This window comes from Girardinichthys multiradiatus, chromosome 1 (genome assembly GCF_021462225.1).
Source record: "Girardinichthys multiradiatus isolate DD_20200921_A chromosome 1, DD_fGirMul_XY1, whole genome shotgun sequence".
NCBI lineage: Eukaryota > Metazoa > Chordata > Actinopteri > Cyprinodontiformes > Goodeidae > Girardinichthys > Girardinichthys multiradiatus.
This window is the reverse complement of record NC_061794.1, coordinates 743-20,105: the sequence shown is the minus strand read 5'-3', so window position 1 is coordinate 20,105 and position 19,363 is coordinate 743. Positions and strand designations below refer to the sequence as shown.

At 39.5% G+C, this 19,363-nt stretch overlaps 3 protein-coding genes across 3 annotated transcripts; all 3 read left to right on the top strand.

Moving 5' to 3' along the window:
• The first annotated feature begins 1,523 nt into the window (after window positions 1-1,523).
• On the top strand, window positions 1,524-3,912 carry LOC124879357. The gene is made up of 8 exons (XM_047383916.1): window positions 1,524-1,591; window positions 1,720-1,927; window positions 2,037-2,153; window positions 2,248-2,384; window positions 2,462-2,659; window positions 2,875-3,104; window positions 3,188-3,406; window positions 3,515-3,912. Exons 1-8 carry the CDS (start codon window positions 1,524-1,526, stop codon window positions 3,910-3,912), a joined length of 1,575 nt encoding a protein of 524 aa, XP_047239872.1.
• A 3,585-nt stretch (window positions 3,913-7,497) lies between these two features.
• LOC124879291 lies at window positions 7,498-9,886 on the top strand. The gene is made up of 8 exons (XM_047383808.1): window positions 7,498-7,565; window positions 7,694-7,901; window positions 8,011-8,127; window positions 8,222-8,358; window positions 8,436-8,633; window positions 8,849-9,078; window positions 9,162-9,380; window positions 9,489-9,886. Exons 1-8 carry the CDS (start codon window positions 7,498-7,500, stop codon window positions 9,884-9,886), a joined length of 1,575 nt encoding a protein of 524 aa, XP_047239764.1.
• Window positions 9,887-13,471: 3,585 nt separating this feature from the next.
• On the top strand, window positions 13,472-15,860 carry LOC124871109. Its single transcript, XM_047370122.1, has 8 exons — window positions 13,472-13,539; window positions 13,668-13,875; window positions 13,985-14,101; window positions 14,196-14,332; window positions 14,410-14,607; window positions 14,823-15,052; window positions 15,136-15,354; window positions 15,463-15,860. The coding sequence occupies exons 1-8, from the start codon at window positions 13,472-13,474 to the stop codon at window positions 15,858-15,860; spliced, it is 1,575 nt and encodes a 524-aa protein (XP_047226078.1).
• Window positions 15,861-19,363: the final 3,503 nt, after the last annotated feature.

Below are 19,363 nucleotides of genomic sequence, written 5' to 3'. Positions count from 1 at the left end.
CTCAAGAAATTCTTACTTCACATTTAAAAAGGGTGTGCATGAAAAACAGCACAGACGAAGAGAGGAAGGAAGAGTTGGATAGGGCCAAAGCTTCAGTTAAAAAATGGACATCTGAATGTAGAAACTGGGACTACAGAGATATGTGCGAAGAGTTCCCCCACAAGGCTTCCAGACATACTTTGCTGAAGAAATTGCAGAGACAAGAATATTTTGTGGCCAATGTACCGTCCAAAGAAGACCTGGAGCCTGATGAAGAAAGGCCAACATCCAGTGTGGCTGCAACTCTTCCTCAAGCCAGAGAGGAGGAGAGAGCCTCTGAGGAAGAACCAAAGTCACCTGAAGTATCTACTGCACATTCAAGTGACCCATCCTGGCAAAGGTAAGTGAAGTTCACCTCAAAATATACTTTTGACTGAATAACCCTGTAAATCTTTTGTGCTCATTTTCTCTTTGTATTTTCTCAGACCAACCTCAGCAGGCAACACAGACGTGAGACAGAACATGCAGAGTATGGGACTGTATGAAAGATTTCCACCAGAGACACCTCTCATAGCAGGATTCAAGAAGTACTTGCTTCAAACTCTGCATGTCCGCAACTGCCAACAGGAGGTATGATGAACTAACCAAATATGTTTTAGTATCATAAAGTGTGCTAGGCCTACTGTTTTTGCTTTATCCCTCAGATAAACACATCACCCACAATTACATTGTTTCAGTTTTATCTGATTATAGAATACTACACTCAGTACATTGTTTTTTATTCAGAAAGGACCCAAAAAAATACACCGTTTCAGTAAATGAGTTTCTGTATTTTCAACATTTTCAACATGTTAGCAACTAGTGATGCAGTGTAAAAACACCACAGTAACTACAAACGTGTGTGTAAAAAACATAAAAAGTTGTTTTAATGCTTGTTTTCAGTTTGATGGGACTCCTTGTAAAGGGTGTGAACACAAAGATTGTCTCAGGATTAGTCTCCGCTGAATGTCCATTATTCAGATGCTTAGTGTCCCCTGTTCAGTGGCTGTTTTACCAATTTGCAACTTTTGCAAGATGGCTGACCAGCACACTTTAGGCTGCTCACAATGCTAACATAATTTCATATCATTTAGACATGCACTCATTATAAGTAAAACATATAAAAAGTGGCCACGGCTGTGTCAGTTTTGCTTCACAAAGATAATTTCAGATAAAATAATTAAATTGTTGTATCCATGTGTCAGTGTTGCCAGCATGTATGCAGCTTCATCTTCTTTTCATGCATTTTTTATGTTCCATTATAGGTTGATAATGTCTCCAGGATGCTGAGGTACATCCAGCCCAGTGGAGAAGATGTTAGCCTGGACTTTCTCACGAAGATCACAGAAACTACAGACTACATCAACAACCTCCAGAGGGCAAAGATGACTTCAGCGACCATTTTAAATTATATAAAAAATATGATCCGTTTTATCCAGTTTTTAAAGCTTGAGCTGTCCTTCAAAGATTCTGCTTCAATATATTTACCAAAATACCAAGCTTACATGGACCTGCTCTCAACGCTACGGAAACCAGTTTCCAAGCAGCACAGCCAGGCTGTTTGTAAAACCAGGTCAGTTGTTACCATGTCTGCTACTTCATGTTTGAATGGCTTATTCAGTTTTTCTCAGACCTCTGAGTTTGCAGGACAGATGGGATTGTGTGATACAGAAAAACTAATGTTCTTTTATGTTTGTTTAGATACGACCGCTATGTCAAGGGTCAGCGCAGTCTACATGAGTGCCATAAAGTGATGCGGGTTTGCAAAAAGGACATGCTTGGCCTTTTTGCAAAACTGCTGGAGCACAAAGAAATCTCAAGAGAAGAGAAAACGTTGTTCCGGTACTACTGTGAAGCTATCATCCTCCTGAAACATTATCAAAGACCAGGATTGGTAGAAGGATTTACAGTGAGTACTTTCCCTGCAGAGATTTGTCTGAGTAAACCACAGCACAGCATGTTGAATTAGCAAACTGATATGTTGCCATTAATGTGCGTTGTCCTTCACTGACACACAGGTTTCAGAGTGGATGAAAAGGAAGAGCCATGATGGTAAAACGGTCATTGGTTTTAGCCAGCATAAGACAGCTAACATGCAAATTGCCACATTTGCCCTGAACACGGAGCAGGCAGCAGTAAGTTTTCATATAGACTAACATAACTTTACCAAAAGTAGCACCATAACTTATTCTGTAACAATGAACTTCTTTCATGTTATTATTTCCACAGATGCTGGATGCATACTACCATTACATTCGGCCTGAATATGTAAAAGAATCCGAAGAGGAGGAGGACCTTTTTTTCATCGGTTCACATGGACGACCCATCAGCTGTGCCAGCCAGGACCTATCCCGTCTGCATGCACAGTCAGTATGATTGTAAATAAACATTTACTGTACATCCCAGGAAACAGGAGATTAATGATTTTTCTGTTTCACTACAGCTACAAATTACCAAATGTGACCACCCAGGAGATCCGGAGAGTTGCGGAAACCCTAGCAGGCCAAATCTGTACAGAGGAGCAGAAGACCAAAGGGGCACACTACTTGGCACACAGCAATGTAGTAGCAGACGGAAAGTACAGGACGAGGACCCTCGAAGAAGCAGTTTTGGCCAGCAACCTAATCGGTGGCTTTGAGAAGTATGTACCAGGATCTGGAGAACATGTCGTGTGTGTGTGTCTGTCTGTCTGTCTGTCTGTTTGTCAAATTTGTCAAGTTTGTCATTTTAATGACTGTGGCATATTTACATTTTGAATTTAAACTGAAGTTTGTAAACATATAGCTTTTTTACATCTCACAGTCTCATAAGCGTTTGTGCATCTGTTATTCAGTGTTTCATATTGTTTGCTTGCAGTTCTTCTGAAGATTCTGGCAGTGAAAGGAGTTCCCGGGCAGAGAAGAGGCAGAGAGATCAAGAGGATGACAAAGAAGACCTGTCAAAATTTCTTAATTACTTCCCAGTAAATCTAGATGGCCAGCCACCTTCAAAAAAGAAAAGAGTTCAGGCTGGTTTCTCTGAGGGCAGAGTCTTCTATGACAAGTGGAGGGCTCTCCAGTATGCCAAAAGGGAAGCACATCTTTTGTGTAAGTAGAATTTATTATTATAAGATTAAATTGCTTCCCTTAAAAAGACCAAGTGTGTAAAATTTATTTTCTCATTTTGATAGCCAAGTACACAAGGAATCGTCCCACCATCCAAAGGGTGAGAAAAGACATCAGCAAGGATGGATGGAAGGCCAATCACCCCTCCCCGGAGGACATCGTGGCTAAATGGCAGCCGCCTAAAAGAAAAACAGTGGAGAGTGATGCAAAGATTTTGAAAAATATTCAAAAACAAAAGTGGTCAAGTCTGACCATCAAGGACTTTGGTGGTACCAAAGGAGAAGGTATGCACTCTTCGCTGTTTTAAGATCTAGAGAGCATAAAGTCAGATGTCAACTCATTTTTACTATATTCTAATCATGCACACTTTTATCATCTTATTTTTACCACAGGAGTTGTTGCCACCAAACCGTTTTTGAAAGGTTCCATCCTCTGTGATTACCACGGAAGGATAATCACAGCAGCAGAAGGGCAGGAGATTCAAGAAACAATCGATGACCAGAAGTGCTACCTCTTTTTTTTCAAAGACTTGTGCATTGATGCAAAAACCTTCCCTTGCGAGTGCCACCCAGACAAGGAGACCCTTGGGAGGAAAATTAATCATTCCAAAAAAAATGCAAATGTAAAACCCGTTCATAGCAAGATGCAGTTCTCTGATGGTACCAAGGACATCATACTTTTTAAGGCCATCAAAGACATTTGTATTGATGAGGAAATCAAGTTTAATTATGGTGTCAACAGAACGTCGTATGGGGGAGAAGGACATGACTTAGAGTGGCTGGAGGACTGAATGAATGTATTTTGACTATGCTGAATGTGGCACATACAATTGTGTCAGGCAATAAAGAGCTTGTGATTTCACCATATCTCATTGAGTTTTCTTTCATTTAATATTTTGAAACAGTTTCCCAGAGTTTGTGTTTTAAAACCCTGTTTCTCTCAGCCAGTACCTTGAAAACCTTGGGATAAAAATTGTGTTAGAATTGGTCAAAATGGCTGTTGGTCAGCCATTTCAAAAATGTTGACAAGCTGTTTTCTGGGATGTTTGATCAAATTAAATAAGGCAAAGGGGACAAAGGAAGTCCTGTAAGGGTTCACTGACACAGAACTATATATTCTGAGTCCATTATTTATAAATTTGATCAGAGTTGTCAGCCAGTACCTCCTGTAAGACCTCTTTGCAAATATTGCCAAGCTGTTAGCTATAGCATATATGATGACGTGCTTTAAAGACATGCATTTGCACACTGACCTGAATAAGGTGGGGGTGTTAAACATAGAAATTCAAGGTTTCTGTAGCTTAAAGTTCTATCAAAAAAAGACTAGGATATGAATGGGAATGACATGCCCAATGGCATAACACAGTGTAGCATGGACATGCAAACAAACAATTATCCTGCAAAAACTCAAAACATATACAATATCATGATATAACTATTGCAGGAAGGTGGAATACCCCACACCCCTACACAAACACACACACACACACACAAACATTCACACAAAGGGTGTGGAGATGGGCCATTTGTCCATCTGCAAGAAGACGACGACTTTGGAAAGGACCGTTAAAAACAGGTTTGACATGCTTCAACTTTGCTGAACGGCAAGATGGGTTTCATTCAGATTCATTTAGACAAAGAGCATGCGCCCCTCACCCACATAAATTCAGAAACAACTTGTTGGCCTCTAGTTTTCTGGCATTGTTGATCAAATGAAATGTGCCATGCAATGTTTGCTAAAGCCAGACTTATGTAAAGCAATTTAAAAAATTTACTTAAAAAGCACCAATAAAACCTGTCACTGCAAACATCTAGTTAATCAGAGGAAGACCAGACTTTGTTTTTTAGAAAGTGTGGATCTTAAACTTTCAAAAAAAGTTCAGCAAGCTGGATTTAAATGAGAATTTCAATAAGCACTATTTGTAATAATCTCTGATGAAAAACGCCTTTTATAACACGAATTCCATCTTTCAGGAGCTGCCTTTCACTCCAGATCATTTTAAAATGCTCCATGTTTGTCATTTCTGGGAGGGCAGAAAAGGCCCTACAATTTGATACTAGGCATAAGGTTGTGTAATAAAAATCTTATGATTTCACCTTATCTCAGTGAGTTTTCTTTCATTTAATATTTTGAAACAGTTTACCAGAGATTGTGTTTTAAAACCCTGTTTCTCTCAGCCAGTACCTTGAAAACCTTGGAATAAAAATTGTGTTAGAATTGGTCAAAATGGCTGTTGGTCCTTGTTTTTACACATGTTGACAAGCTGTTTTCTGGCATGTTTGATCAAAAGAAATGAGGCACTTGACTCTGAAAAAAAACACACAAAGGGTGTAGAGATGGGCCATTTGTCCATCTGCAAGAAGACAACGACTTTGGAAAGGACCGTTAAAGACAGGTTTGACACACACACACACACACTAGCAAGGGGTGTGGCAAGCAATGAGCATAAATAAGGTGTGCTGCTACCTGGGCTGTGATCAGTCTGCAGAAGACATCCTTGACCTTCTTACCTTTGCTGAACTTTTTGGAACAGTTTTGGACCATTTCCCTCTTGATCTGCTTTTTTGGTGAAGAGCACAAGACTGCTTGACGAAAATGGCTTCAAATAGGTAACTTTGTTTGATTTTATGACTAAATTTAGAATGTTTTAATTTTACAAGCTGGACAATTGAGTTTATTTTGCAAGAAAACCTCTAAACCCTATTGCTAGGCTTTTTTGTTTGAATGTCTGTGCTGTGTGGAATGTATTTCTGATATATTTTTGAGGAGCCCTGTTTAAACCTTTCTTTTTACTTTTTTCCACAGTCAAAATCCTGATCGACGCATTGTTCATTGTCTGCTGTGTGAAAAACCTCAAGAAATTCTTACTTCACATTTAAAAAGGGTGTGCATGAAAAACAGCACAGACGAAGAGAGGAAGGAAGAGTTGGATAGGGCCAAAGCTTCAGTTAAAAAATGGACATCTGAATGTAGAAACTGGGACTACAGAGATATGTGCGAAGAGTTCCCCCACAAGGCTTCCAGACATACTTTGCTGAAGAAATTGCAGAGACAAGAATATTTTGTGGCCAATGTACCGTCCAAAGAAGACCTGGAGCCTGATGAAGAAAGGCCAACATCCAGTGTGGCTGCAACTCTTCCTCAAGCCAGAGAGGAGGAGAGAGCCTCTGAGGAAGAACCAAAGTCACCTGAAGTATCTACTGCACATTCAAGTGACCCATCCTGGCAAAGGTAAGTGAAGTTCACCTCAAAATATACTTTTGACTGAATAACCCTGTAAATCTTTTGTGCTCATTTTCTCTTTGTATTTTCTCAGACCAACCTCAGCAGGCAACACAGACGTGAGACAGAACATGCAGAGTATGGGACTGTATGAAAGATTTCCACCAGAGACACCTCTCATAGCAGGATTCAAGAAGTACTTGCTTCAAACTCTGCATGTCCGCAACTGCCAACAGGAGGTATGATGAACTAACCAAATATGTTTTAGTATCATAAAGTGTGCTAGGCCTACTGTTTTTGCTTTATCCCTCAGATAAACACATCACCCACAATTACATTGTTTCAGTTTTATCTGATTATAGAATACTACACTCAGTACATTGTTTTTTATTCAGAAAGGACCCAAAAAAATACACCGTTTCAGTAAATGAGTTTCTGTATTTTCAACATTTTCAACATGTTAGCAACTAGTGATGCAGTGTAAAAACACCACAGTAACTACAAACGTGTGTGTAAAAAACATAAAAAGTTGTTTTAATGCTTGTTTTCAGTTTGATGGGACTCCTTGTAAAGGGTGTGAACACAAAGATTGTCTCAGGATTAGTCTCCGCTGAATGTCCATTATTCAGATGCTTAGTGTCCCCTGTTCAGTGGCTGTTTTACCAATTTGCAACTTTTGCAAGATGGCTGACCAGCACACTTTAGGCTGCTCACAATGCTAACATAATTTCATATCATTTAGACATGCACTCATTATAAGTAAAACATATAAAAAGTGGCCACAGCTGTGTCAGTTTTGCTTCACAAAGATAATTTCAGATAAAATAATTAAATTGTTGTATCCATGTGTCAGTGTTGCCAGCATGTATGCAGCTTCATCTTCTTTTCATGCATTTTTTATGTTCCATTATAGGTTGATAATGTCTCCAGGATGCTGAGGTACATCCAGCCCAGTGGAGAAGATGTTAGCCTGGACTTTCTCACGAAGATCACAGAAACTACAGACTACATCAACAACCTCCAGAGGGCAAAGATGACTTCAGCGACCATTTTAAATTATATAAAAAATATGATCCGTTTTATCCAGTTTTTAAAGCTTGAGCTGTCCTTCAAAGATTCTGCTTCAATATATTTACCAAAATACCAAGCTTACATGGACCTGCTCTCAACGCTACGGAAACCAGTTTCCAAGCAGCACAGCCAGGCTGTTTGTAAAACCAGGTCAGTTGTTACCATGTCTGCTACTTCATGTTTGAATGGCTTATTCAGTTTTTCTCAGACCTCTGAGTTTGCAGGACAGATGGGATTGTGTGATACAGAAAAACTAATGTTCTTTTATGTTTGTTTAGATACGACCGCTATGTCAAGGGTCAGCGCAGTCTACATGAGTGCCATAAAGTGATGCGGGTTTGCAAAAAGGACATGCTTGGCCTTTTTGCAAAACTGCTGGAGCACAAAGAAATCTCAAGAGAAGAGAAAACGTTGTTCCGGTACTACTGTGAAGCTATCATCCTCCTGAAACATTATCAAAGACCAGGATTGGTAGAAGGATTTACAGTGAGTACTTTCCCTGCAGAGATTTGTCTGAGTAAACCACAGCACAGCATGTTGAATTAGCAAACTGATATGTTGCCATTAATGTGCGTTGTCCTTCACTGACACACAGGTTTCAGAGTGGATGAAAAGGAAGAGCCATGATGGTAAAACGGTCATTGGTTTTAGCCAGCATAAGACAGCTAACATGCAAATTGCCACATTTGCCCTGAACACGGAGCAGGCAGCAGTAAGTTTTCATATAGACTAACATAACTTTACCAAAAGTAGCACCATAACTTATTCTGTAACAATGAACTTCTTTCATGTTATTATTTCCACAGATGCTGGATGCATACTACCATTACATTCGGCCTGAATATGTAAAAGAATCCGAAGAGGAGGAGGACCTTTTTTTCATCGGTTCACATGGACGACCCATCAGCTGTGCCAGCCAGGACCTATCCCGTCTGCATGCACAGTCAGTATGATTGTAAATAAACATTTACTGTACATCCCAGGAAACAGGAGATTAATGATTTTTCTGTTTCACTACAGCTACAAATTACCAAATGTGACCACCCAGGAGATCCGGAGAGTTGCGGAAACCCTAGCAGGCCAAATCTGTACAGAGGAGCAGAAGACCAAAGGGGCACACTACTTGGCACACAGCAATGTAGTAGCAGACGGAAAGTACAGGACGAGGACCCTCGAAGAAGCAGTTTTGGCCAGCAACCTAATCGGTGGCTTTGAGAAGTATGTACCAGGATCTGGAGAACATGTCGTGTGTGTGTGTCTGTCTGTCTGTCTGTCTGTTTGTCAAATTTGTCAAGTTTGTCATTTTAATGACTGTGGCATATTTACATTTTGAATTTAAACTGAAGTTTGTAAACATATAGCTTTTTTACATCTCACAGTCTCATAAGCGTTTGTGCATCTGTTATTCAGTGTTTCATATTGTTTGCTTGCAGTTCTTCTGAAGATTCTGGCAGTGAAAGGAGTTCCCGGGCAGAGAAGAGGCAGAGAGATCAAGAGGATGACAAAGAAGACCTGTCAAAATTTCTTAATTACTTCCCAGTAAATCTAGATGGCCAGCCACCTTCAAAAAAGAAAAGAGTTCAGGCTGGTTTCTCTGAGGGCAGAGTCTTCTATGACAAGTGGAGGGCTCTCCAGTATGCCAAAAGGGAAGCACATCTTTTGTGTAAGTAGAATTTATTATTATAAGATTAAATTGCTTCCCTTAAAAAGACCAAGTGTGTAAAATTTATTTTCTCATTTTGATAGCCAAGTACACAAGGAATCGTCCCACCATCCAAAGGGTGAGAAAAGACATCAGCAAGGATGGATGGAAGGCCAATCACCCCTCCCCGGAGGACATCGTGGCTAAATGGCAGCCGCCTAAAAGAAAAACAGTGGAGAGTGATGCAAAGATTTTGAAAAATATTCAAAAACAAAAGTGGTCAAGTCTGACCATCAAGGACTTTGGTGGTACCAAAGGAGAAGGTATGCACTCTTCGCTGTTTTAAGATCTAGAGAGCATAAAGTCAGATGTCAACTCATTTTTACTATATTCTAATCATGCACACTTTTATCATCTTATTTTTACCACAGGAGTTGTTGCCACCAAACCGTTTTTGAAAGGTTCCATCCTCTGTGATTACCACGGAAGGATAATCACAGCAGCAGAAGGGCAGGAGATTCAAGAAACAATCGATGACCAGAAGTGCTACCTCTTTTTTTTCAAAGACTTGTGCATTGATGCAAAAACCTTCCCTTGCGAGTGCCACCCAGACAAGGAGACCCTTGGGAGGAAAATTAATCATTCCAAAAAAAATGCAAATGTAAAACCCGTTCATAGCAAGATGCAGTTCTCTGATGGTACCAAGGACATCATACTTTTTAAGGCCATCAAAGACATTTGTATTGATGAGGAAATCAAGTTTAATTATGGTGTCAACAGAACGTCGTATGGGGGAGAAGGACATGACTTAGAGTGGCTGGAGGACTGAATGAATGTATTTTGACTATGCTGAATGTGGCACATACAATTGTGTCAGGCAATAAAGAGCTTGTGATTTCACCATATCTCATTGAGTTTTCTTTCATTTAATATTTTGAAACAGTTTCCCAGAGTTTGTGTTTTAAAACCCTGTTTCTCTCAGCCAGTACCTTGAAAACCTTGGGATAAAAATTGTGTTAGAATTGGTCAAAATGGCTGTTGGTCAGCCATTTCAAAAATGTTGACAAGCTGTTTTCTGGGATGTTTGATCAAATTAAATAAGGCAAAGGGGACAAAGGAAGTCCTGTAAGGGTTCACTGACACAGAACTATATATTCTGAGTCCATTATTTATAAATTTGATCAGAGTTGTCAGCCAGTACCTCCTGTAAGACCTCTTTGCAAATATTGCCAAGCTGTTAGCTATAGCATATATGATGACGTGCTTTAAAGACATGCATTTGCACACTGACCTGAATAAGGTGGGGGTGTTAAACATAGAAATTCAAGGTTTCTGTAGCTTAAAGTTCTATCAAAAAAAGACTAGGATATGAATGGGAATGACATGCCCAATGGCATAACACAGTGTAGCATGGACATGCAAACAAACAATTATCCTGCAAAAACTCAAAACATATACAATATCATGATATAACTATTGCAGGAAGGTGGAATACCCCACACCCCTACACAAACACACACACACACACACAAACATTCACACAAAGGGTGTGGAGATGGGCCATTTGTCCATCTGCAAGAAGACGACGACTTTGGAAAGGACCGTTAAAAACAGGTTTGACATGCTTCAACTTTGCTGAACGGCAAGATGGGTTTCATTCAGATTCATTTAGACAAAGAGCATGCGCCCCTCACCCACATAAATTCAGAAACAACTTGTTGGCCTCTAGTTTTCTGGCATTGTTGATCAAATGAAATGTGCCATGCAATGTTTGCTAAAGCCAGACTTATGTAAAGCAATTTAAAAAATTTACTTAAAAAGCACCAATAAAACCTGTCACTGCAAACATCTAGTTAATCAGAGGAAGACCAGACTTTGTTTTTTAGAAAGTGTGGATCTTAAACTTTCAAAAAAAGTTCAGCAAGCTGGATTTAAATGAGAATTTCAATAAGCACTATTTGTAATAATCTCTGATGAAAAACGCCTTTTATAACACGAATTCCATCTTTCAGGAGCTGCCTTTCACTCCAGATCATTTTAAAATGCTCCATGTTTGTCATTTCTGGGAGGGCAGAAAAGGCCCTACAATTTGATACTAGGCATAAGGTTGTGTAATAAAAATCTTATGATTTCACCTTATCTCAGTGAGTTTTCTTTCATTTAATATTTTGAAACAGTTTACCAGAGATTGTGTTTTAAAACCCTGTTTCTCTCAGCCAGTACCTTGAAAACCTTGGAATAAAAATTGTGTTAGAATTGGTCAAAATGGCTGTTGGTCCTTGTTTTTACACATGTTGACAAGCTGTTTTCTGGCATGTTTGATCAAAAGAAATGAGGCACTTGACTCTGAAAAAAAACACACAAAGGGTGTAGAGATGGGCCATTTGTCCATCTGCAAGAAGACAACGACTTTGGAAAGGACCGTTAAAGACAGGTTTGACACACACACACACACACTAGCAAGGGGTGTGGCAAGCAATGAGCATAAATAAGGTGTGCTGCTACCTGGGCTGTGATCAGTCTGCAGAAGACATCCTTGACCTTCTTACCTTTGCTGAACTTTTTGGAACAGTTTTGGACCATTTCCCTCTTGATCTGCTTTTTTGGTGAAGAGCACAAGACTGCTTGACGAAAATGGCTTCAAATAGGTAACTTTGTTTGATTTTATGACTAAATTTAGAATGTTTTAATTTTACAAGCTGGACAATTGAGTTTATTTTGCAAGAAAACCTCTAAACCCTATTGCTAGGCTTTTTTGTTTGAATGTCTGTGCTGTGTGGAATGTATTTCTGATATATTTTTGAGGAGCCCTGTTTAAACCTTTCTTTTTACTTTTTTCCACAGTCAAAATCCTGATCGACGCATTGTTCATTGTCTGCTGTGTGAAAAACCTCAAGAAATTCTTACTTCACATTTAAAAAGGGTGTGCATGAAAAACAGCACAGACGAAGAGAGGAAGGAAGAGTTGGATAGGGCCAAAGCTTCAGTTAAAAAATGGACATCTGAATGTAGAAACTGGGACTACAGAGATATGTGCGAAGAGTTCCCCCACAAGGCTTCCAGACATACTTTGCTGAAGAAATTGCAGAGACAAGAATATTTTGTGGCCAATGTACCGTCCAAAGAAGACCTGGAGCCTGATGAAGAAAGGCCAACATCCAGTGTGGCTGCAACTCTTCCTCAAGCCAGAGAGGAGGAGAGAGCCTCTGAGGAAGAACCAAAGTCACCTGAAGTATCTACTGCACATTCAAGTGACCCATCCTGGCAAAGGTAAGTGAAGTTCACCTCAAAATATACTTTTGACTGAATAACCCTGTAAATCTTTTGTGCTCATTTTCTCTTTGTATTTTCTCAGACCAACCTCAGCAGGCAACACAGACGTGAGACAGAACATGCAGAGTATGGGACTGTATGAAAGATTTCCACCAGAGACACCTCTCATAGCAGGATTCAAGAAGTACTTGCTTCAAACTCTGCATGTCCGCAACTGCCAACAGGAGGTATGATGAACTAACCAAATATGTTTTAGTATCATAAAGTGTGCTAGGCCTACTGTTTTTGCTTTATCCCTCAGATAAACACATCACCCACAATTACATTGTTTCAGTTTTATCTGATTATAGAATACTACACTCAGTACATTGTTTTTTATTCAGAAAGGACCCAAAAAAATACACCGTTTCAGTAAATGAGTTTCTGTATTTTCAACATTTTCAACATGTTAGCAACTAGTGATGCAGTGTAAAAACACCACAGTAACTACAAACGTGTGTGTAAAAAACATAAAAAGTTGTTTTAATGCTTGTTTTCAGTTTGATGGGACTCCTTGTAAAGGGTGTGAACACAAAGATTGTCTCAGGATTAGTCTCCGCTGAATGTCCATTATTCAGATGCTTAGTGTCCCCTGTTCAGTGGCTGTTTTACCAATTTGCAACTTTTGCAAGATGGCTGACCAGCACACTTTAGGCTGCTCACAATGCTAACATAATTTCATATCATTTAGACATGCACTCATTATAAGTAAAACATATAAAAAGTGGCCACGGCTGTGTCAGTTTTGCTTCACAAAGATAATTTCAGATAAAATAATTAAATTGTTGTATCCATGTGTCAGTGTTGCCAGCATGTATGCAGCTTCATCTTCTTTTCATGCATTTTTTATGTTCCATTATAGGTTGATAATGTCTCCAGGATGCTGAGGTACATCCAGCCCAGTGGAGAAGATGTTAGCCTGGACTTTCTCACGAAGATCACAGAAACTACAGACTACATCAACAACCTCCAGAGGGCAAAGATGACTTCAGCGACCATTTTAAATTATATAAAAAATATGATCCGTTTTATCCAGTTTTTAAAGCTTGAGCTGTCCTTCAAAGATTCTGCTTCAATATATTTACCAAAATACCAAGCTTACATGGACCTGCTCTCAACGCTACGGAAACCAGTTTCCAAGCAGCACAGCCAGGCTGTTTGTAAAACCAGGTCAGTTGTTACCATGTCTGCTACTTCATGTTTGAATGGCTTATTCAGTTTTTCTCAGACCTCTGAGTTTGCAGGACAGATGGGATTGTGTGATACAGAAAAACTAATGTTCTTTTATGTTTGTTTAGATACGACCGCTATGTCAAGGGTCAGCGCAGTCTACATGAGTGCCATAAAGTGATGCGGGTTTGCAAAAAGGACATGCTTGGCCTTTTTGCAAAACTGCTGGAGCACAAAGAAATCTCAAGAGAAGAGAAAACGTTGTTCCGGTACTACTGTGAAGCTATCATCCTCCTGAAACATTATCAAAGACCAGGATTGGTAGAAGGATTTACAGTGAGTACTTTCCCTGCAGAGATTTGTCTGAGTAAACCACAGCACAGCATGTTGAATTAGCAAACTGATATGTTGCCATTAATGTGCGTTGTCCTTCACTGACACACAGGTTTCAGAGTGGATGAAAAGGAAGAGCCATGATGGTAAAACGGTCATTGGTTTTAGCCAGCATAAGACAGCTAACATGCAAATTGCCACATTTGCCCTGAACACGGAGCAGGCAGCAGTAAGTTTTCATATAGACTAACATAACTTTACCAAAAGTAGCACCATAACTTATTCTGTAACAATGAACTTCTTTCATGTTATTATTTCCACAGATGCTGGATGCATACTACCATTACATTCGGCCTGAATATGTAAAAGAATCCGAAGAGGAGGAGGACCTTTTTTTCATCGGTTCACATGGACGACCCATCAGCTGTGCCAGCCAGGACCTATCCCGTCTGCATGCACAGTCAGTATGATTGTAAATAAACATTTACTGTACATCCCAGGAAACAGGAGATTAATGATTTTTCTGTTTCACTACAGCTACAAATTACCAAATGTGACCACCCAGGAGATCCGGAGAGTTGCGGAAACCCTAGCAGGCCAAATCTGTACAGAGGAGCAGAAGACCAAAGGGGCACACTACTTGGCACACAGCAATGTAGTAGCAGACGGAAAGTACAGGACGAGGACCCTCGAAGAAGCAGTTTTGGCCAGCAACCTAATCGGTGGCTTTGAGAAGTATGTACCAGGATCTGGAGAACATGTCGTGTGTGTGTGTCTGTCTGTCTGTCTGTCTGTTTGTCAAATTTGTCAAGTTTGTCATTTTAATGACTGTGGCATATTTACATTTTGAATTTAAACTGAAGTTTGTAAACATATAGCTTTTTTACATCTCACAGTCTCATAAGCGTTTGTGCATCTGTTATTCAGTGTTTCATATTGTTTGCTTGCAGTTCTTCTGAAGATTCTGGCAGTGAAAGGAGTTCCCGGGCAGAGAAGAGGCAGAGAGATCAAGAGGATGACAAAGAAGACCTGTCAAAATTTCTTAATTACTTCCCAGTAAATCTAGATGGCCAGCCACCTTCAAAAAAGAAAAGAGTTCAGGCTGGTTTCTCTGAGGGCAGAGTCTTCTATGACAAGTGGAGGGCTCTCCAGTATGCCAAAAGGGAAGCACATCTTTTGTGTAAGTAGAATTTATTATTATAAGATTAAATTGCTTCCCTTAAAAAGACCAAGTGTGTAAAATTTATTTTCTCATTTTGATAGCCAAGTACACAAGGAATCGTCCCACCATCCAAAGGGTGAGAAAAGACATCAGCAAGGATGGATGGAAGGCCAATCACCCCTCCCCGGAGGACATCGTGGCTAAATGGCAGCCGCCTAAAAGAAAAACAGTGGAGAGTGATGCAAAGATTTTGAAAAATATTCAAAAACAAAAGTGGTCAAGTCTGACCATCAAGGACTTTGGTGGTACCAAAGGAGAAGGTATGCACTCTTCGCTGTTTTAAGATCTAGAGAGCATAAAGTCAGATGTCAACTCATTTTTACTATATTCTAATCATGCACACTTTTATCATCTTATTTTTACCACAGGAGTTGTTGCCACCAAACCGTTTTTGAAAGGTTCCATCCTCTGTGATTACCACGGAAGGATAATCACAGCAGCAGAAGGGCAGGAGATTCAAGAAACAATCGATGACCAGAAGTGCTACCTCTTTTTTTTCAAAGACTTGTGCATTGATGCAAAAACCTTCCCTTGCGAGTGCCACCCAGACAAGGAGACCCTTGGGAGGAAAATTAATCATTCCAAAAAAAATGCAAATGTAAAACCCGTTCATAGCAAGATGCAGTTCTCTGATGGTACCAAGGACATCATACTTTTTAAGGCCATCAAAGACATTTGTATTGATGAGGAAATCAAGTTTAATTATGGTGTCAACAGAACGTCGTATGGGGGAGAAGGACATGACTTAGAGTGGCTGGAGGACTGAATGAATGTATTTTGACTATGCTGAATGTGGCACATACAATTGTGTCAGGCAATAAAGAGCTTGTGATTTCACCATATCTCATTGAGTTTTCTTTCATTTAATATTTTGAAACAGTTTCCCAGAGTTTGTGTTTTAAAACCCTGTTTCTCTCAGCCAGTACCTTGAAAACCTTGGGATAAAAATTGTGTTAGAATTGGTCAAAATGGCTGTTGGTCAGCCATTTCAAAAATGTTGACAAGCTGTTTTCTGGGATGTTTGATCAAATTAAATAAGGCAAAGGGGACAAAGGAAGTCCTGTAAGGGTTCACTGACACAGAACTATATATTCTGAGTCCATTATTTATAAATTTGATCAGAGTTGTCAGCCAGTACCTCCTGTAAGACCTCTTTGCAAATATTGCCAAGCTGTTAGCTATAGCATATATGATGACGTGCTTTAAAGACATGCATTTGCACACTGACCTGAATAAGGTGGGGGTGTTAAACATAGAAATTCAAGGTTTCTGTAGCTTAAAGTTCTATCAAAAAAAGACTAGGATATGAATGGGAATGACATGCCCAATGGCATAACACAGTGTAGCATGGACATGCAAACAAACAATTATCCTGCAAAAACTCAAAACATATACAATATCATGATATAACTATTGCAGGAAGGTGGAATACCCCACACCCCTACACAAACACACACACACACACACAAACATTCACACAAAGGGTGTGGAGATGGGCCATTTGTCCATCTGCAAGAAGACGACGACTTTGGAAAGGACCGTTAAAAACAGGTTTGACATGCTTCAACTTTGCTGAACGGCAAGATGGGTTTCATTCAGATTCATTTAGACAAAGAGCATGCGCCCCTCACCCACATAAATTCAGAAACAACTTGTTGGCCTCTAGTTTTCTGGCATTGTTGATCAAATGAAATGTGCCATGCAATGTTTGCTAAAGCCAGACTTATGTAAAGCAATTTAAAAAATTTACTTAAAAAGCACCAATAAAACCTGTCACTGCAAACATCTAGTTAATCAGAGGAAGACCAGACTTTGTTTTTTAGAAAGTGTGGATCTTAAACTTTCAAAAAAAGTTCAGCAAGCTGGATTTAAATGAGAATTTCAATAAGCACTATTTGTAATAATCTCTGATGAAAAACGCCTTTTATAACACGAATTCCATCTTTCAGGAGCTGCCTTTCACTCCAGATCATTTTAAAATGCTCCATGTTTGTCATTTCTGGGAGGGCAGAAAAGGCCCTACAATTTGATACTAGGCATAAGGTTGTGTAATAAAAATCTTATGATTTCACCTTATCTCAGTGAGTTTTCTTTCATTTAATATTTTGAAACAGTTTACCAGAGATTGTGTTTTAAAACCCTGTTTCTCTCAGCCAGTACCTTGAAAACCTTGGAATAAAAATTGTGTTAGAATTGGTCAAAATGGCTGTTGGTCCTTGTTTTTACACATGTTGACAAGCTGTTTTCTGGCATGTTTGATCAAAAGAAATGAGGCACTTGACTCTGAAAAAAAACACACAAAGGGTGTAGAGATGGGCCATTTGTCCATCTGCAAGAAGACAACGACTTTGGAAAGGACCGTTAAAGACAGGTTTGACACACACACACACACACTAGCAAGGGGTGTGGCAAGCAATGAGCATAAATAAGGTGTGCTGCTACCTGGGCTGTGATCAGTCTGCAGAAGACATCCTTGACCTTCTTACCTTTGCTGAACTTTTTGGAACAGTTTTGGACCATTTCCCTCTTGATCTGCTTTTTTGGTGAAGAGCACAAGACTGCTTGACGAAAATGGCTTCAAATAGGTAACTTTGTTTGATTTTATGACTAAATTTAGAATGTTTTAATTTTACAAGCTGGACAATTGAGTTTATTTTGCAAGAAAACCTCTAAACCCTATTGCTAGGCTTTTTTGTTTGAATGTCTGTGCTGTGTGGAATGTATTTCTGATATATTTTTGAGGAGCCCTGTTTAAACCTTTCTTTTTACTTTTTTCCACAGTCAAAATCCTGATCGACGCATTGTTCATTGTCTGCTGTGTGAAAAACCTCAAGAAATTCTTACTTCACATTTAAAAAGGGTGTGCATGAAAAACAGCACAGACGAAGAGAGGAAGGAAGAGTTGGATAGGGCCAAAGCTTCAGTTAAAAAATGGACATCTGAATGTAGAAACTGGGACTACAGAGATATGTGCGAAGAGTTCCCCCACAAGGCTTCCAGACATACTTTGCTGAAGAAATTGCAGAGACAAGAATATTTTGTGGCCAATGTACCGTCCAAAGAAGACCTGGAGCCTGATGAAGAAAGGCCAACATCCAGTGTGGCTGCAACTCTTCCTCAAGCCAGAGAGGAGGAGAGAGCCTCTGAGGAAGAACCAAAGTCACCTGAAGTATCTACTGCACATTCAAGTGACCCATCCTGGCAAAGGTAAGTGAAGTTCACCTCAAAATATACTTTTGACTGAATAACCCTGTAAATCTTTTGTGCTCATTTTCTCTTTGTATTTTCTCAGACCAACCTCAGCAGGCAACACAGACGTGAGACAGAACATGCAGAGTATGGGACTGTATGAAAGATTTCCACCAGAGACACCTCTCATAGCAGGATTCAAGAAGTACTTGCTTCAAACTCTGCATGTCCGCAACTGCCAACAGGAGGTATGATGAACTAACCAAATATGTTTTAGTATCATAAAGTGTGCTAGGCCTACTGTTTTTGCTTTATCCCTCAGATAAACACATCACCCACAATTACATTGTTTCAGTTTTATCTGATTATAGAATACTACACTCAGTACATTGTTTTTTATTCAGAAAGGACCCAAAAAAATACACCGTTTCAGTAAATGAGTTTCTGTATTTTCAACATTTTCAACATGTTAGCAACTAGTGATGCAGTGTAAAAACACCACAGTAACTACAAACGTGTGTGTAAAAAACATAAAAAGTTGTTTTAATGCTTGTTTTCAGTTTGATGGGACTCCTTGTAAAGGGTGTGAACACAAAGATTGTCTCAGGATTAGTCTCCGCTGAATGTCCATTATTCAGATGCTTAGTGTCCCCTGTTCAGTGGCTGTTTTACCAATTTGCAACTTTTGCAAGATGGCTGACCAGCACACTTTAGGCTGCTCACAATGCTAACATAATTTCATATCATTTAGACATGCACTCATTATAAGTAAAACATATAAAAAGTGGCCACGGCTGTGTCAGTTTTGCTTCACAAAGATAATTTCAGATAAAATAATTAAATTGTTGTATCCATGTGTCAGTGTTGCCAGCATGTATGCAGCTTCATCTTCTTTTCATGCATTTTTTATGTTCCATTATAGGTTGATAATGTCTCCAGGATGCTGAGGTACATCCAGCCCAGTGGAGAAGATGTTAGCCTGGACTTTCTCACGAAGATCACAGAAACTACAGACTACATCAACAACCTCCAGAGGGCAAAGATGACTTCAGCGACCATTTTAAATTATATAAAAAATAT

Bases quoted from the DNA above. Each gene is read 5' to 3' on its own strand.
- LOC124879357 (XM_047383916.1), top strand. From the start codon at position 1,524: ATGGACCTGCTCTCAACGCTACGGAAACCAGTTTCCAAGCAGCACAGC. The intron at 2,154-2,247 runs GTAAGTTTTCAT...TTATTTCCACAG, and splicing joins TGAACACGGAGCAGGCAGCA to ATGCTGGATGCATACTACCA. The intron at 3,105-3,187 runs GTAAGTAGAATT...TCATTTTGATAG, and splicing joins AAGGGAAGCACATCTTTTGT to CCAAGTACACAAGGAATCGT.
- LOC124879291 (XM_047383808.1), top strand. From the start codon at position 7,498: ATGGACCTGCTCTCAACGCTACGGAAACCAGTTTCCAAGCAGCACAGC. The intron at 7,902-8,010 runs GTGAGTACTTTC...ACTGACACACAG, and splicing joins GATTGGTAGAAGGATTTACA to GTTTCAGAGTGGATGAAAAG. The intron at 9,079-9,161 runs GTAAGTAGAATT...TCATTTTGATAG, and splicing joins AAGGGAAGCACATCTTTTGT to CCAAGTACACAAGGAATCGT.
- LOC124871109 (XM_047370122.1), top strand. From the start codon at position 13,472: ATGGACCTGCTCTCAACGCTACGGAAACCAGTTTCCAAGCAGCACAGC. The intron at 13,876-13,984 runs GTGAGTACTTTC...ACTGACACACAG, and splicing joins GATTGGTAGAAGGATTTACA to GTTTCAGAGTGGATGAAAAG. The intron at 14,608-14,822 runs GTATGTACCAGG...GTTTGCTTGCAG, and splicing joins CTAATCGGTGGCTTTGAGAA to TTCTTCTGAAGATTCTGGCA.